The 17,618-nt window shown below is 44.4% G+C and overlaps 1 protein-coding gene across 2 annotated transcripts in view; it reads left to right on the forward strand.

Moving 5' to 3' along the window:
• The first annotated feature begins 1,004 nt into the window (after positions 1-1,004).
• The window catches only part of NRG3 (neuregulin 3), a 424,549-nt gene continuing 407,935 nt past the window's right edge, over positions 1,005-17,618 (forward strand). Inside the window, exon 1 of one of the 2 annotated variants that reach the window (XM_087963966.1) lies at positions 1,005-2,136. In XM_087963966.1, the coding sequence (XP_087820092.1) occupies positions 1,353-2,136 (784 nt within the window). In that variant the 5' untranslated portion in view covers positions 1,005-1,352. The remainder of the gene's footprint in view (positions 2,137-17,618) is intronic. The other variant, XM_087963965.1, reaches the window with a different exon arrangement.

Genomic DNA, 17,618 nt, shown 5'->3' on the forward strand with positions numbered 1-17,618 from the left:
CGCTGCTTCTGCCCAGCCGCCGCAGGAGCGCCGAGCGGACTCCTGGGCTGGGAAGCGGCCCCCGGCCCAGCTCCGGATCTCTTCCTCCGGAGGGAGCGCGTGGCACCCGGTGGGCTTCGGAGGCCGCAGTCACGCCACCCTCCTCCTCCTCCTCCTCCTCGGAGCCAAGTGGGTGGGAGGGGCCCCGCTTCCTTTGCCCTGTCTCTCCCTCCCCCGCCTCCCCTTCCTCCGCGCGGCAGGAATCCACCGCCGCCTTCGCCAGTAGGGAAAGGCAGGGGAGGGAAAGCTGGGCAGGCCGGCCCTGGCACGGGCTTGGAATCCCGGGGCTGCGCGCGCGTGGGAAGGCGCGGGCGCGTGCCTGCCTCTCCTCCCCTTCGGAGCTGCCAGCGCGCCTGTGTGGTTTCTTTTTGGCTGGGATTTTTTAACCTGCCTCCCCCTCCCCTCCCTCCCCTCCACCCCGCCGCCGCTTCGTGCTTGGTTTGTCAGGAGGCCAAACCCGCGTCCCCTTCGGCTTCGGCGAGGATGCCGGGGGCGGCCGGCTCTCCATCAGCCCCGGGGCTGGCGGCTGGACTTCCCCTGCAGGCTGCCGCCGCCTCCGGCTCGGTCTCGCCTTTCTGCCAGAGCTGCCCGAGGACCGGCGGCGGGGCTACCGACTAGCAAGAGCTCCGGTCGCTTCGGGAAAGGGGGGTAGCAGGGAGGCGAGGAACGCGGGCAGGCGGGGACCGGAGCAGCGTCGCCCCGAAGCAGGAGCGGCTCCCCGAGAGGCGTTTCTCTTCCTCAGGGAAAGGGGCTCCGGATGGCTGCTGGTTGCGGATCTTGGTTTGGAAAGCAGGGGAGAAGCCCCTCCTCGGCCCGGATCGTTACCGCCTGAAAGCCGCGGCTTCCCGGCACCCGGCCAAGGACGACCAGGATCTGGGGGCTTCGTCCGAGCCTTCTTCTAATTTGGCGGGCGGGCGGGCGGGCGGGCGGTGTGTGTGTGTGGGGAGATCCGGAATCCAGGAGCCCGGGAGGGGGCGGGAAATCGCCGGGAAAAGGAGGCGAGCTCGGCGGCGGAAGGTGGGGAGAGCTGCTCGCGCGTTCCAGCTGATTCAGCAGCGGTCGTGTGAATGGTGTAGCTGAGAGGGCGGGCGGGGTGTCGCACTCTCCGGATCGAAGGGAGGCGAGCCCTTTCGGGGACCTACCGGGCTGCGGCCGCCTCCCCAACCCCGCTGCCGTCGGGTCTTCCCGCTCCTCTCCTCCTTTTCCTCCCCCGCCCCCTGCCCCGCTTCCCCGCCGCTCCGCATGCTGCGCCCTCCCCCGCCCTCGATGCCGCTGCTTCCCCCCGGGGGAGGGCTAGAAAGGCGCCGAGGAGGATGAGCGAAGGGGTCGCCTCGCCGCCGGGTGCCGCAGCCGCTGCCGAGGAGGGGGCGGCGGCGGCGGCGGCGGGCGGGGGCCCTGCGGCGGGCGATGGAGGGCCCGAGGCGGAGGGCCGGGAGCTGCGCTGCGGCGAATGCCTGGTGTGGAACCGGCAGCAGACGTGGCTGTGTGTGGTGCCCCTCTTCATCGGCTTCGTGGGCCTGGGGCTCAGCCTGATGCTGCTCAAGTGGATCGTGGTGGGGTCCGTGCAGGAGTACCTGCCCACCGAGCTGATGGATTCTAAGGGGATCGAGCAGGACCCCTTCTTCCTCTCCAAGCAGCCCACCACGCCGCCCAAGGGCGGGGAGCCCGCCGCCTCGCCCGGCACGGACGCCGCCGCCGCCTCTCAGACGCCCAACCGGATGAGCACCCGCCTCACCACCATGACCAAGGCGCCCACCCGCTTCCCGGCCACCCGGGGCCCCATCCGGGCCATCCCGCCGCGGACCACCACGGCGCGCCACACGCTGGCGCCCCCGACGCTCCTGGCCGGCGGCAGCACCGGCAGCACCACGGCTGCCGTCGCTGTCCCTTTCAGCACCACGCTCCTCCTGGCCCGCCCGGCGCCCGGCGCCCCTCGGAGCCCGCCTGGGCCGGCCTGGCCCACTGCGGCGTACACTACCTCGTCGTACAAGACTTATCTTCAGGACTCGGCTCCTTCGTGGACCTTATCCCCCTTCCAAGAGGCCAGCAGCACCACCACCGCCGCCCCGCCGGAGACCAACTCCAGCCCCAAATACCGTAAGTCAGAGGGAAACTTTTGCCTCGGTTTCCTCCCTCCCTCTTCCTCCTCTTCTCCTTCTTCTTGGGTGGCTTCCTCTGTGGCTTTGCCTTGGCCGGGAAGGGCTCTCCCCAGGTGGACCTGGTTGCCAGCCTCGCTTGGGAGGTGGGAGGTAGGAGGGTTGGATTTCAAAGCCAGGAGGCTGAGGGGGTCTTTGGAAGTTCCTCTGGGGCTGGCCGTTTCGATGGCTGCGGTGGAGAGGGAGACCGTCCGAAGAGGGGTTCCTTCACAGGGTGAGACACAGACAGGGACTGCGCCCCCTTTTTTTCTGCGTTTGGTACAAGGGGGGGAAATGATCCCCAGACTGAAGCCAGAGGAGAGCTGTCAATGGGGTGGGTGCTTCTGATCTTGAGGGCTGAGCCTTGGACCGGTGGCTTAGGATGGGAGAATGTGGTGGCTTTAGGCAAGGAAGCCACTGGGTGACTTTGGAGAAGGACAGGGAGAAGTTAAGGGAAGAGGTGAAGAAGTGCCTTTGAATCAGAGTTGTGCTCAAGAACCTTGGACAAAGGGCATGCATGTTCTTAGCTTTCCCAAAAGCTTTCCTTCCTTCCTTCCTTCCTTCCTTCCTTCCTTCCTTCCTTCCTTCCTTCCTTCCTTCCTTCCTTCCTTCCTTCCTTCCTTCCTTCCTTCCTTCCAAAAGCCTTTCCTATTCTCCCTTGTAAGCATCACTGTTTTAGATTCATGACTGCCAGTTCTGCACTTGCACATGCAAACATGCGCCATGCGCACCATCTATGTATGGAACAGCTCTGGGTGGTCCCACTTTCTCTTCTTGCTGGGATGTAAATGGAATCTTGCTATACAGGGGTGAAGGGAAATAGATGGAGAGAGGGGTTCTTTCTCCCTCTAAAGGGTGAGGGATCTGACATATTTGCATCCCTCACCTGTACTGCCAATTTCCATTTATACAGTTCCCTCTTACTCCCCCTTTCATCTGAAAAGAAACTGGAACTGAAGCTTCAAGACCTTGTGAAGGTTATCCAGGACACAAACCAGCCCCTGGGGGCCTCTATTTCAAGGAGAGTGGGAGAGAGGAGGGGGGGTGAGATTCCGTATTTATTCCCCCCCTCCCCGTATTTCTCACCATCTCACCATCCTTTCCTTAGTGAGATACATTAAGCTGAGTTTCTCCATTCCCACTTTCCAGAACTAGATCCAAGGGAACCCTCCGCTCCAAGGTTATTTCCAGGCCCCCATGGCCCCTTCCCTTTTGGTGGGGTTTGCTTATTTCAGCCAAGGGGGTGGGGGTGAGCGGGTGGGCTTTTCTTTCTCTCACCCACAGCTTAAAGCTGGTCCTTCATAACCTGGGATGGGGGAGCCCTCCGCGTAAGAGGCTGTGGCGTGAGAACAGAGGCAAAAGCCGTCCGTCCGTCCGCTGGGTTGGAGAGAGGCTTCCTCCAGAGGATTCAGCCGAAGGAGGAGAAGGAGGCGGCAGGCAGGAGGCTAGCAGTGGTCACTGAGCAGGTGTCCGGAGGGTGACTCTGTCTTCCCCTGCAGAGGAGGGGCTCTCTTTGAGAGGGGCTCCTTTGATCCGGCTGAGGAAGGGGAGGGGCAGAGATGCTCTTTCTTTAGAGGATGAAACCCTGGCTGGTGTTTGCTCAGCCTTTCCCTCCTCTGGCCCACCCTGCCGTCTCCCTTTCTGGCACCACGCAAAGGGGAGTGGAGAAACCTCCCCAGTGCCCCGATTTTTATGACGCTTTGAGCCACAGGACAGCAGGTGGGGCGATGTTCAAAGAATAGACCGGGTGTGCAAAACTCTGCCCGTTCTGGTTCTCCTCAAAAGACAAATAAATATCTCCAGCATCTCCAAGACGGGCAGAGCAGTGGTGGTTTCCTACCCTCGTCCAGGGAGTCCTGTGACCTGCTTGGAACTGCTGGAAGTAGGAATGTCAGCTGCCAGAAAACCTGCTACACCTCTCCCCTGGCTCCTCTTCTGCCCCCCCCCCCCAATAGAAGGATGCACACCCATATCCCCATCGTACCCAGGGGATGAAGGAGCCTTCGGAGGATTTGCAAGTAACTCTTTGTTCCGCTTTGCAAATGCCACTCTTTCAATTGTAGATTGGATCTCAAGGATTCCTCCCCTCCTCTGCTTCCCCCAGGCCAGCTTTAGCAAGGGAGGAAATACAAAGAACTGCAAATTCATCAGAAACTGGCCTTCTTTAAACACAGGACACTTTCTACATTATCATTAACAGGAGATTAAATAGAATATGAGATTCAATAAAGGAGAGGGACAGAGGGAGAGAGAGAGAGAGAGAGAGAGAGAGAGAGAGAGAGAGAAAGAAAGAAAGAAAGAAAGAAAGAAAGAAAGAAAGAAAGAAAGAAAGAAAAGAAAGAAAGAAAGAAAGAAAGAAAGAAGGAAGGAAGGAAGGAAGGAAGGAAGGAAGGAAGGAAGGAAGGAAGGAAGGAAGGAAGGAACTATTTAGGGCACATGGATTTTCTTCCCTTTCTCTTCCAAAGGTTTGATTATTTTTTTATTATTGTTGTTGTTGCTGTTGGTGGTGGTGTTGACACAGTCAGCCAGATGTTGGAGTCAGCATTTTTATCCCAAGGACCTGGGATAGGCAGATGTGGGTGTTTGATGTTGTCACCTGTACATTATTGTTGCAGAATGGAAGCTGTTCCAGGTAGAGCTGCCTCTTGCAACTGACAGGTGGAGATTTTGTCAAATGTCGATGGTGTTCAAGGGATGTTCCAGATGCTTTGAGGTTGCAGCACCCAAGGCTTCTGTGACTAAGCGGACTCTGTCTTTGCTTTCTCTTGCCACCGTCATTCTGTTTCCATTTGCAGGTCTTTATATTGAGTGATTTTTCTCTAGTTCTTTTTCTTCCCTTCTGCTGTCTCCAGGTGCTGCTCTGTGTCCACTATCCAGTCTATTTTTTTTTTTTTTTTGGGGGGGTCATTCATTCTTATCAAAAATAGTTAGGCCTTGGGGTATTATGTGACAGGTGCCTGTTTGTTCAAATTCTAAGCTCCCAAAGTTCTTTAGCTTCTTTATTTTCTATTACTTGTCTATTTGGGGGGAGAGTGCCAGTTCTTGCTTGCAGGCCAATGGCCCTTTTTATAGAGATTTCAACGCACCCTTGTTGCTACTTTGTCATGTCATTGTTTGTAGTCAATCTGTGCAATCTTCTGGCACCAGCTGACTTGTATTATTAAGGATAATATTTTTATTGTGATATCAGGTGATAGATTTCTCAGATTAGCAGAGGCTAACTAATGCCTCCGTGACTCCTTTGGAGGCAGTTGCCTTAACTGAATGCCTCTTTGACTCCCCATTTTGACACATTTAAAGGACTTTTGTATTCAAGGACAGACCCAAGGAAAGAGAGAAGGAGGAAGGATGTTTTCTGAGAGAGATTCAGTTGCTTATTAAAAGAAAGACATGCCATCCTGCTTTGATCCACAGATTTGTAGAAAACTCAGGTGATGCAGGGATCAGGATATTTATCTAACTTATCAACACTCTTGTTTCCCAAGAGTCTCAAAGGCACGTTGTGGGGCTTCAAAGTGGTGTTTAACTGAGAAAGGCTGGTTTCAAAGGAGGAAGATGGTCCTTTATTGGGTTTCTTCCTTGCTTTTTCTCTGACCACTTTGGACAGTGAAGAGACAAGAAGTTACAGTCAATACCAGCAAACATAACCTCATCCCCTGAGAGACCTTAGAGAAAGTTCAGGCTTATCCTCTTATGTTCTTCCATAGCAGAATCTCTCGGTCTAGGTCAGATAATTTCATGGTGCAAGGATGCCATGGGCCCTTTTGAGTAGTGCAGAAGGAAACACCCCCTGTGTAAATGGTCTAAATGGCAAACCCTGAATTTGATCTACTGCAATTGACATGCAGCCAAAATTGCATCCCATCCTTATGGTTAATGTTTGTCATTCTCCCTGTGCTAACAATGTTTTCCTTTTGTCCTGTTTTGGAGACAGTCTGGTAATGGTTTAAACTAAAGGTTCTCTGCAGGAAGTGGAGGAGAGTAATCTGATCCATAATGTACACGGTGAAAATAATCAAGCAATGAACATTAAGGCTGCTTAGCTTTCAGACCACAAATAATGCATTATGTAAAAAACAAAAAACTTTGGCAACAACAGTTTCATGGAACTAGACAGTGATCACTGGAATAGTTCAACAGCTCCCATCAGTTTCTGCCTGTTCATAAATATCTGGATGGGAAGGATCCCTATGGGTTCTTATGTTTCGGGAACCTAATTTGCATAGAATGCCAATTAGATGTTTGCTGTTCCATTTTTCTGGAATAATAATACCCTCCTGTTTATTCCCAAGAGTCCAGCGTTTCCAAAAAGTCAAGAAAAAGCTGGCTTTTTTGGTGAGCCTTTGAGGATTTGTGGTGTTTGGGTTTGATTCCTTCTGCAGCAGGAATATATTTTGACAGTTTGGTTTAAGTATTTTGTGCCTTGCTTCGACTTTATTTCTGTGTGAGGTCTGTGGCCTCCTCCGTGTTGGTTGCCGGGGCAAATAGGCTGGGCAAAAAGAATAAATATATAACAGGTGCATGCATAGTAAGTCTAAAGGGGATACAAGCCCAACTATTCATCAGCATTCAGGTACCCTCAATTGGCTTCATCATGGCCAGGATCATGGATGGGTGTGGCAAAAGGCAGCCAAGCTGGCCCAGGTCTTTTCCACTGTTCCAGTGGTAGGATTCAAAATTGTTTACCATTGGTTCTATGGGTGTGGCTTGGTGGGTGTGGCTTGGCTTGGTGGGCATGGCAAGGGAAGGTTACTGCAAAATCTCCTTTCCACCCCACTAACCTGCTTTCCACTTCCATTCTCCTGTGCAGGGGAACCAAAGAAGACCCAGCCAATCAGCTGGGACTCAATGGGAGGCAGAGAAGAGATGGGGTTGGCGGGGCCAGTCAGAGGTGGGATTGGCCGGTTCTCTGAACTACTCCAAATTTCTGCTACTGGTTCTCCAGAACTGGTCAGAACCGGTTGAATACCACCTCTGCACTGTTCCTAATCTTGCAGCCTCACCCAGAAAACCATGTTCAGCTTTGACCTTGGCAGTGCAAATCTAGCAGGCCTGATGACCTTGGATGGACATGAAAAGCAAGAGGTTCTGCTGTGAGCACTTTCCAGGCGCAGCCATCCTTTTGAGCAGCGACAATTTCAGTGTTTTAGCTCCAGTTTATGGCTTGGAGGAGAAATGGGACAGGGTGGAGAACTGTAGTAGAAATCACCGTTGTATCAGCAGAGAACTTCAACAAATGGGATTTGAAACACTGATGTAAAAAGAGAGTATTTAGGTCTTTGTCTTTATCATACAGCAATTGATAAAAACTGAAGGTGTTTTTTATCTCTCCAGAAACTATATCCTGAGGGAAGCCTCATTCAATTCCATAGATTAATTGTCAGATCATTTCATTGTTGATTAAGAATTGATCATTGGATTTCAATTAGAAAAATCTCTTGTGTTCCATGCTGGTATGCGCTACGTATTTCTGCATCTTCTCAGCTGATTTTCCAAACATTTTCCTGCATTATTTAGATGAGAGAAGCTATAATTTGCTCTTCTTTCCCCTGAACATTATTGCAGTTGGTATAAAATATTACTTGCACTGATAATGATTCTGGAAGTCCCTCAGAGTTGGGTGGCATATAAAGCTAATACATTATTATGAAGCAAACACAAACAAAATAGTTTAGTTACTTTGGAGAATAACTGCTGGAGATACATTTTCCTTCAATATGTTTGGTGCTCTGTTGATTTTGTTGATACACAAAGCTGAAATATTATCTTGCAAGAATTCCTCAACAGGGTGAGAATGGTTATACTTGCAAAATTAATGGCCTACAGGAGAAGCAGCCCTGCTGAATCATATAATGCAGAAATGCCAAAATAGACTGAGATTCCAGAAATTAAAATTGATGTTTGTTTAGGAAATAGAAAGAATATTTGGAGATTTGCTGTCATTCGCTGTCATTTTATGCAAAAATAGAAAGTTGACCTTTTCTCATGCACCCCAACAACAAAATAATAACAATATCCACACAGTCTATTAGAGAGTTTTGACTGGATTTAGTACTTCTGTTTATGGGAACTTTCCTAAGGGTTAGGATATTAAAGATACTGTCACAAAGTCAATGTTTTTCCAACTACCGCTGATGAAATTCTGTCCATTCCTACTGCATCCAGATACAACTCCAGATCTTTTGACAAGGCACCAAACAATGATAATCATATATGTGTACAAGAATCCATATTACACAAAAGTGGATCTTAGTGGGGTTTTGAAATTGCTGGTTGGGTAATCCAAAGGAAATTTACTTCTCAAACCTCATTCAAGGAATAATAATAAAAATAATGATAAAAATGATTTAGTGAGGGAATTGAATAATGGCACACTTAAGAATACCATTGAAATGAAACTGAACTAAGCTGGCACTCCAGCCTGGGATGAGAGTCTGCTTGTTTTTTAACCAAGTTTATTTGCTTCCCTGCTGAAATGACTTGAGAGCCACTAAGATTTGAACCAATGGCCATCTTTGTTTCTCCATCCTTTAGGCGATGTAAATCCTCACCATGGATGAAGGGATTTCAAAAGAAATGGCTGAGCTTTGAAAACCATAGCAGAAGAGTCAAAATACAAATATTATATCTGGAGGGCATTGTTGTTGCCTTCTTGGAATGACAAGCCCAAGACACAGGTTTTAAATATTTTGTGTTTTAAGTAGAAGCATTGTATTTAGTGTGAGAGGTATTTTAAAACAGTTATTTGTATTCTGCCTTTGTTCTTTGTATAAATAACTCAAGGCATCAACAGTATCTAACACACTTTCCTCCTTCTATTTTTCACCACCACATGGGTTGGGCTGAGAGAGAGAGTGGGTGACTGGCCCAAAATCACCCAGCCAGCTTTTGTGCCTAAGGCGGAACTAGAACTCATTGCTTCCTGGTGATTCACCCAAAGTCATCCAAGTTGACTTTCATGGCTAAGATGGGATTAAACCCAGAGTCTCCATTTGTATAACTCTGATGCCTTAAGCATTAGACCAAACAGGTTCTCTGTAAAGCTGGACTGGAACAAATAAACAACAAACTGAAATTCTTGCTGATCTCAGTCATGCTCTCTTCACCGTTGCTGAAAAATGCCAACTAATTTGTTGGAGCCCTCCTTTAATAATATCTTGAAAAATGTCTTCAGTCTTGACCAAGCAGAGACTGAAATCAATGGAAAGCAAGTAATTATAATCAATATTAGAATTCTGCACATAAATTATTTTAGACAATATTTTTCACAATGATTTCACTACATCTTAAAATGACATTTCCCCCTACTATTCCCAATGCTACTCTATAGCTAGGTTGAATAACAGAAATGAGTAGCTCTGATCAGCATGCCTTAAAATCACAACAGGATCATAACTGTTCAGATTTAGCTGTGCTTTACTTGCGTCATAAATATGCTGAGTCATCTTGAAAAAGCAGCCCTACATTGAAATTCACATATAATATAATAATATTCACATTAAGAATTCTAGTATCAGACAAAAATATTTTGGAACATATAACTAGTGAAAGCTTATTAATTTGCTACTTTGTGTAATATACAGGTGAAACTCAAAACATTAGAATATCGGGCAAAAGTTCATTTATTTCAGTAATGCAACTTAACAGGTGAACCTAATGTATGAGATAGACTCATTACATGCAAAACAAGATAGTTCAAGCTGTGATGTGTCATAATTGAGATGATTATGGCTTATAGCTCATGAAAACCCCAAATCCACAACCTCAGAAAATTAGAATATTGGGAAAAGGTTCAATATTCTAGGCTCAAAGTGTCCCACTCTAATCAGCTAATTAAGCCATAACACCTGCAAAGGGTTCCTGAGCCTTTAAATGGTCTCTCAGTCTGGTTCAGTAGGAATCACAATCATGGGAAAGACTGCTGACCTGACAGTTATGCAGAAAACCATCACTGACACCCTCCATAAGGAGGGAAAGCCTCAAAAGGTAATTGCAAAAGAAGTTGGATGTTCCCAAAGTGCTGTATTAAAGCACATTAATAGAAAGTTATGTGGAAGGGGAAAGTGTGGAAGAAAAAGGTGCACAAGCAGCAGGGATGACTGCAGCCTGGAGAGGATTATCAGGAAAAGGCCATTCAAAAGTGTTGGGGATCTTCACAAGGAATGGACCGAGGCTGGAGTCAGTGAATCAAGAGCCACCACACAGAGACGGATCCTGGACATGGGCTTCCAATGTCGTATTCCTCTTGTCAAGCTGCTCCAGACCAACAAACAATGTCAGAAGCATCTTACCTGGGCTAAAGAAAACAGAACTGGTCTGTTGCTCAGTGGTCCAAAGTCCTCTTTTCTGATGAGAGAAACTTTTGCATCTCATTTGGAAACCAAGGACCCAGAGTCTGGAGGAAGAATGGAGAGGCACACACTGCAAGATGCTTGAAGTCCAGTGTGAAATTTCCACAGTCTGTGTTGATTTGGGGAGCCATGTCATCTGCTGGTGTTAGTCCACTGTGCTTCATTAAATCCAGGGTCAATGCAGCCGTCTACCAGGAGATTTTGGAGCACTTCATGCTTCCTTCCGCAGACAAGCTTTATGGGGATGCTGCTTTCATTTTCCAGCAGGACTTGGCACCTGCCCACACTGCCAAAAAAAAACCTGGTTCAATGACCATGGAATCACGTGCTTGATTGGCCAGCAAACTCGCCTGACCTGAACCCCATAGAGAATCTATGGGGCATTGCCAAGAGAAATATGAGAGACATGAGACCGAACAATGCAAAAGAGCTGAAGGCCGCTATTGAAGCATCCTGGTCTTCCATAACACCTCAGCAGTGCCACAGGCTGATAGCTTCCATGCCATGCCGCATTGAGGCAGTAATTGCTGCAAAAGGGGCCCACACCAAGTACTGAGTACATATGCATGCTTATACTTTTCAGAAGTCCGATATTGTTCTATGTACAATCCTTGTTTTATTGATTACATGTAATAACTATCTTGCTTTGAATGTAATGAGTCTTTCTCATGTATTAGTTTCACCTTTTAAATTGCATTACTGAAATAAATGAACTTTTGCACGATATTCTAATTTTTCAAGTTTCACCTGTAATATATTTATTGAATGAATGAAATAAGATTTGATTTACTATAAATGGATAATTTTATTTATAATCACTTCAAGTGCTTGACTAATAATTTAATATTGAGTTTATAGACAGACCACATTAAGTATCGAGATAGGCCTAGAATAGTCCAGTTCCTGAACATTTTTACCCAGTTTAAGCATCAGAGTTAGATTTTTTAAAATCAGTTTCCAAGTCCCGGAGAAGTGTCTTGCACAAAAATAGAAATTCTGATATTAAGACTTCTTTAAATTCTTTGCAAGACTCACCTGACGTTCTAGCAAGGCTTGGGGATTTTCTACTTTTAATGGTTTCAAGGTTTTCCAACATGGCAGAAAATTCCCACTTCCTGTGGAGGTGGTTCTGGGAACATTAACCTATTAAAATGTATTAATTTTTGCTGTTGGTGCTGGATTATATGTACATTTCAAGCCTTTGCCCAAGAATGTTGTGGCCTACTTGCAGAATTAAACAGTTTGGGATGGTATGAACAGGAGATCTGGATACAATGTTTGTGTCTTCCATGATGCAACAAAGGTATTGGGTACTTGGTATTTTCTGAGCTTGATTGTTTCCCTCTCCTGCTAGAGAGAGAGAGAGAGAGAGAGAGAGAGAGAGAGAGAGAGAGAGAGAGAGAGAGAGAAAGAGAGAGAGAGAGAGAGAGAGAGAGAGATCCATGCTTCAACTTTTGTTTATGTTTAGACTGGATCTAGATTTTTTATCCACCTATCGAGTCCTTCCGAAGGATCTGGGATAGACAGATGTTGTTTTTATCAATGCCAATAGTGTTCAAGTGGTGCTCCAGATCTGTTGGGATTGCATAAAGAACTGCAAATAGGAACTGAACATCGGTAGTAAAAGAAAGCAAAGATGGAAGGCAATCTGTTGGTTCCATCTTTGCTTTCTCTTTTTACCGATGTTCAGTTCCTATTTGCAGTTCTTTATATTTTGGGATTTTCTGCAGTTATTCTATTCTATTCTCCAGGTATTGGCCATGTCCACTATTCAGATGTCTTTGTTCTTTTTATTTGATGGCTGTTAAACCTGGGGTGTTATTATTATTATTGCTATTTGGGTACCCAAAACATTGTTTGTCTAAGTCATGAAACAAAACGGAGTATGCTTGTAGAGCAGTGGTGATACAACATCTGTACTGGCCCCCAAAATATCCATATAAGTTTTCTGCATGGACAAAATGTTTCTGTAAGTCCTCTTTTGATTTCTCAGTCCACTTTGAGATTTCTTGTCATTTTCCCAGCCAAGCACTAACTCAGATCTAATCCTGATTAGCCTTTTGAGAGCAGCCAAAATCCATCAAACCATATGTGTAGTGTTTGGCCAGGAAAATTACAAGGAAGTGTACATGAAATCACCTGGAGTTGAGGAAACATTATCATTTTTATATGGAGATGCATCAGTGGTTTAAGGCGCAATGGTGAATAATTCAAAAGAGACTAATGGGAACTGAACATCATCAGGATACTGTAAGAGAAGAAGAGGAAGGAGTGGAATATCCTGGAAAGGGGTTTGGCTGATTATCAAACCCAACCTTTGAACAAGATGTGCCATGCTATATTTATTTAATGGTTCCCCATTTCACATGTGACACTGGATGCCTGAACATTACCAATTTTGTGTTATAATTTCCGATGGGAGGCTTAAACTTCCCTGCTTTGACCATCTTAATTGCATTTAAGGGCGAGGTGATGATTCCATCTGAAAGGGGAATTGCCCTTTACAGAGTGACCAAATAAGTTGGAAGGGACCTTGGAGGTCTTCCAGGCCACCCCCCCTCCAAAAGTGATGAACAAAATCAGTTCAGCTATTGGATTTAGTCACGTGCGTCTGGGTTGATCTGAATCTTGGATGGACAGTCCCTTCGTGTTTTTTCAGCTCCAAATCACACAACAAATTGAAAAGCGATTTTGGCTATCCATAAAATACATCAGGTCCTGGAGTAGATTTTGGACTGATTGGAATCCAGGGAGATGAACATTAGATTTCTGCTAAGCCCTTTCTAATAGGTGTACTTAAGAAACATATACAGTATATTTATTGCTCGTAGGGCATCATATCAGAATCTTGGGGCACAGAGCAGTTCTTCAGCAAAGCTTATATCGGATATAATTAAGGTCAAGTGAATCTGTGCCCTGTTTCTTCCTGTAACTCTCATACTACCTCCTACATTGTGCCTGGGTCTGTTAGATACTTCATCACAATTTCTTATATTACATCAAAAAAGTTTTTTGACTCATGATTTATTCTTGTCCTCTTATAGCTTTAGCTTCTGTTTCAAATTGATACCTAATTGATACATAATTTGGGGAAGAAATATTTGGAGAATAAATGTTACCGTTACTATTTATGAACGTGATGTTGAATTATATTAAGAAAATGCAGAAATTGTTCTCTCCAGAAAGAGGCGTAGCTTTATCAAATCTGGTGTAGGGCAAAGAGGATAATCCTAAATAACTGGGAAGAGAGTTATTCTCCTGTTTTAAGGAATGGATCCAGCCCAGGATAGGAGTTTGTTATCTCATGCTTTTTAAAAAGATTTTTTTTTAAAATAAAAAGATAATGCAGTATGTTGCTGCATGTCTAGCTATAGTGATAAACTTGACAATTATATTAATGCCATATATCAAATCAAAACTTCATTATGGTCCTGGATTGGGCTAAATGCCATATACATATTATGTGCATTATGTTGTATTCTTTGTACAAATCCTGGAAAACAAGAATTCTGCCATGGTTCCTTGAAATCAGGGCTCTCCAAACTTAGAGACTTTATTTTTTTTTTAAAAAAAAAAATTTTTTTATTGGTTTTTAAAACAAACATAAACAAACAAAACATAAAAACATCAAGCCATCTTCCATATATATACATACAGTGTGCCGGTTGGTTTACAAATTGTTTTGTGCTTCCATTTCGTAGTCTTCAATTACAATTACATTGTATATAATTTCGTATTTTCAATCAAATATTAAATACATTAATATCATTATTAATCAATCATTTGACTATACTTTTATTCATTCATGCTTTACGAAATAATCATATTTTACTTAATTTGTTTTATGACAGTTCATATTATCATCCCAAATCTATCCTAGAATCATTTTGTAGATATAATAAGAAAAGAATACATCTTTATATATTTAGTATTTTCTAAAAGTCTACATATTTCATTACTATATTTTATTGTCTAACCATTGATAGAATAGATCCCAAATTTTATAAAATTGTTTATTATCTTGTTCTCTAATTTCAAATGTCAATCTACTCATTTCAGCACATTCCAATATTTTCTTAATGATTTCCTCCTGTGATGATGTTTTCTCATTTTTCCAGTTTTTAGCAAATACAATCCTAGACGCTGTTAATACATTTACAATCAGGTATTTCAAGTCTTTACTATATATTTCAGGTAAAATTCCCAATAAAAATATCTCATCTATATGTTTTTTTTGTCATTTTTTCCGACCACGTGTGGATTTTAGCCCAGTATTTTTTAGCATCCGCACAAGTCCACCACATATGGTAATATGAGCCAGGTGTCTGATGACATTTCCAACATTTTTCGGATTTATTCTTGAACATTCTTGCTATTCTTGTCGGGAGAAAATGCCACCTGTAAAACATCTTATACAAATTTTCATAAAGAATATAAAATGCTGTTGACATTGTCATTTTATAATTTTGAGACCACAATTTTTGCCATTTCTCTAGATCAATCGCATATCCAAAATTCTTCCCCCAAGCAATCATAGTTTCTTTAACTTGTTCTTCTTCTAGTTTAATTTCTAATAAATATCCATACAATTTTTAATCACCTTTTCATCAGTACCTGTCAAAATCTTATCTAAGTCAGTCAGTTTATCAATAGAAACCTTCTGTTTTAGAATCTTAGAGACTTTATGACTTGTGGATTTCAACTCCCAGAATTCCCTGGCATGGCCAGCTGAGGAATTCTGGGAGTTGACATCCACAAGTGTTAAATTTGCCAAGTTTGGAGTCTCCTACTTTAAAGAAGCATTCTGGGTTTGCAGGTGAGGGGAATTTTGTTTTGTAAACAGAGGCAGCATTTTTATTTCTAAATAAAATGGCGGGCAGCAGTAATCACTTTAACCACCTGTAAAGGAAAAATGACCCTAAATACGAGTTTGGCTTATTAAAACAGGGTAATATAAATATTAATATAAGTATACAGAAATATAAATATACAAGCAAAAACTGAGCTTCCCCACCCTGCTTTGAAACTAAAATTCAGGCTGAAACCAATTTTAGAGATTTTTTGCTGTCCAATCATTCTTCCTGAGCAACCTTTGGGTTTCTAGGAAGCCTCACTTAAAAGAAAAAATAAGTAAGCTGGAGTGAAGTTATCCTATCTACAAAATAAATTCAATTCCAGGATGATGGGATTAAGACATGACCCTCCAGGACATAAAAGGATTAAGCAGAGCTCACTACATTGCACAATCTCCTAAGGACATTGCATCAGAGTCCAAATTTCAACCAAACCTGGGAGCTCAGACAACCTATAGAGCCAGCTATGACCCCTACAACAGCCAATAGAACACATTTTCTTGCACAGGAACAGGAAGCTCAAGTGCAAAGCCCAAGAGAAAGTATAAAAACCCCTCACTCTCAACTCCACGTGGTCAGCTGCCCAGAATCCATGTGGTTCTGCTTCATCAATAAACCATCTTCCAAATCAGCCTCCATGTTGCCAGTGTCTTTCTCCCGGCTTGAAACTGAACCAGATGGATATTTCTCCCAACAAGTACCAGCCCTTGTATGTAAATTTAAAACAGCTTGATATTGATTCTGCATGCAAATTTACAATTTGGCTGATGTGTTGATATTGGCTAAGCATATAAATGCTTAGTTTGCTTCTTATTTGCTTCTTAAATATGCAAATATATTTTAAATGTTGGTAGTTACTTGGGATTGACTATATACTATATATTTTATGATTATTTGCTGTCCAGAATCACTTGTTTGAGATGAGTGGCTATAGGCTAGGTGTGTCCAACCTTGTCAACTTTAAGACCTATGGACTTCAACTCCCAGAATTCCCCAGCCAACATGGCTAGCTGCGGAATTCTGGGAGTTGAAGTCCACAAGTCTTAAAGTCACCAAGGTTGGACACATCTGCTGTAAACCTTGAATACATGAACAAATATGCAAACATGCAACCGGAAATTTGCAAGGTCTTCACATCAAAACCCAGCTTTTATTTTTAATTAAAATTTGGGCTTCTACTAAAAGCATCCTGCTCTTCCAATGCCAGATGTAAATCTTTTTAAAAGTCCTATAATCATTATCATTTCTCTGTATTCTAACAAAATACAAGTGAACATAATATATTTGTCCTTCTGACATCTCAGCAGTATGAATGTCTGTTTTTATATACGCACAACAGTTTGGGAGTCCCCTTCCTTTGCTAGCTACTCCAGAAATCTGGCTCATTAGACGCTGAGATTTGATTGCTGGCTATTACCAGTTAGAGGGGCTGTAACACTGCAGAATTGCAAACCATTAAATTAGCTAGATTGGATCCTCCTTAGGACTCATAAAGGAAAGTGCCTGAACAAAGGCAGACCAGTTTCCTTGCAGTCTGCTGTGGTCTCTTTATGGACACAGCAAAGGTTATTTCTCATTATTTCATTTGGAGGTGATTTAAACCCATGCAGGGTGGCTGTTTTCTATGATGCAATCAGGGGTCTTAATGCAATCAGTTGAGGATGATTTATCTTGGCTTGGATTGTAAAGTCTCCGGATGACCTTGCATTCAGCAGCTTCAGTATTTTCCTTCTCTCCTCCCAGAGTAAAACCACACGAAGTGTATTATTCCTTCCCTTAAAATACAGGTACTTCATACAGTATTGCACCGCCTTTAAATCTAAAATCCATTTGCTGCACTGGGGCAGCCATGTTGGCAGCGAAAGGACTGCTGAAGAAAATGACCCCCGTGTATTTCTGGACCCCCTGGTGTGGTGGCTGCAAGCACAATCCCAATTTGCATTTTAGCTATGTAAGATGTGGCAAGTACAAGAAGGTTTGCCTGTGTTGGGTCAAATCTTTGCTGCGTTCCATTGTGTTTACAGAATGCAATTATGTCCCGTTTGGTGTCAGCTGGGTTAATGTGAAGGCTGTATGAATATTCATTCAAGATTTCCTTCAAGGTGGTTTAAGGACCGAATCATCCCTGCAGACTGGATGCTTGGAACAAAGCACTGCATCAATTGGACAGCATCAGATTGCCTACCTTCAGTATGAATAAATTATCCAGTCTAATTCCCAGGTGGTATACTTCTGGTTAC

This window comes from Notechis scutatus, chromosome 4 (assembly GCF_049901735.1).
Source record: "Notechis scutatus isolate UNSWTSFEM ecotype Mainland chromosome 4, rNotScu1.2, whole genome shotgun sequence".
Taxonomy (NCBI): domain Eukaryota; kingdom Metazoa; phylum Chordata; class Lepidosauria; order Squamata; family Elapidae; genus Notechis; species Notechis scutatus.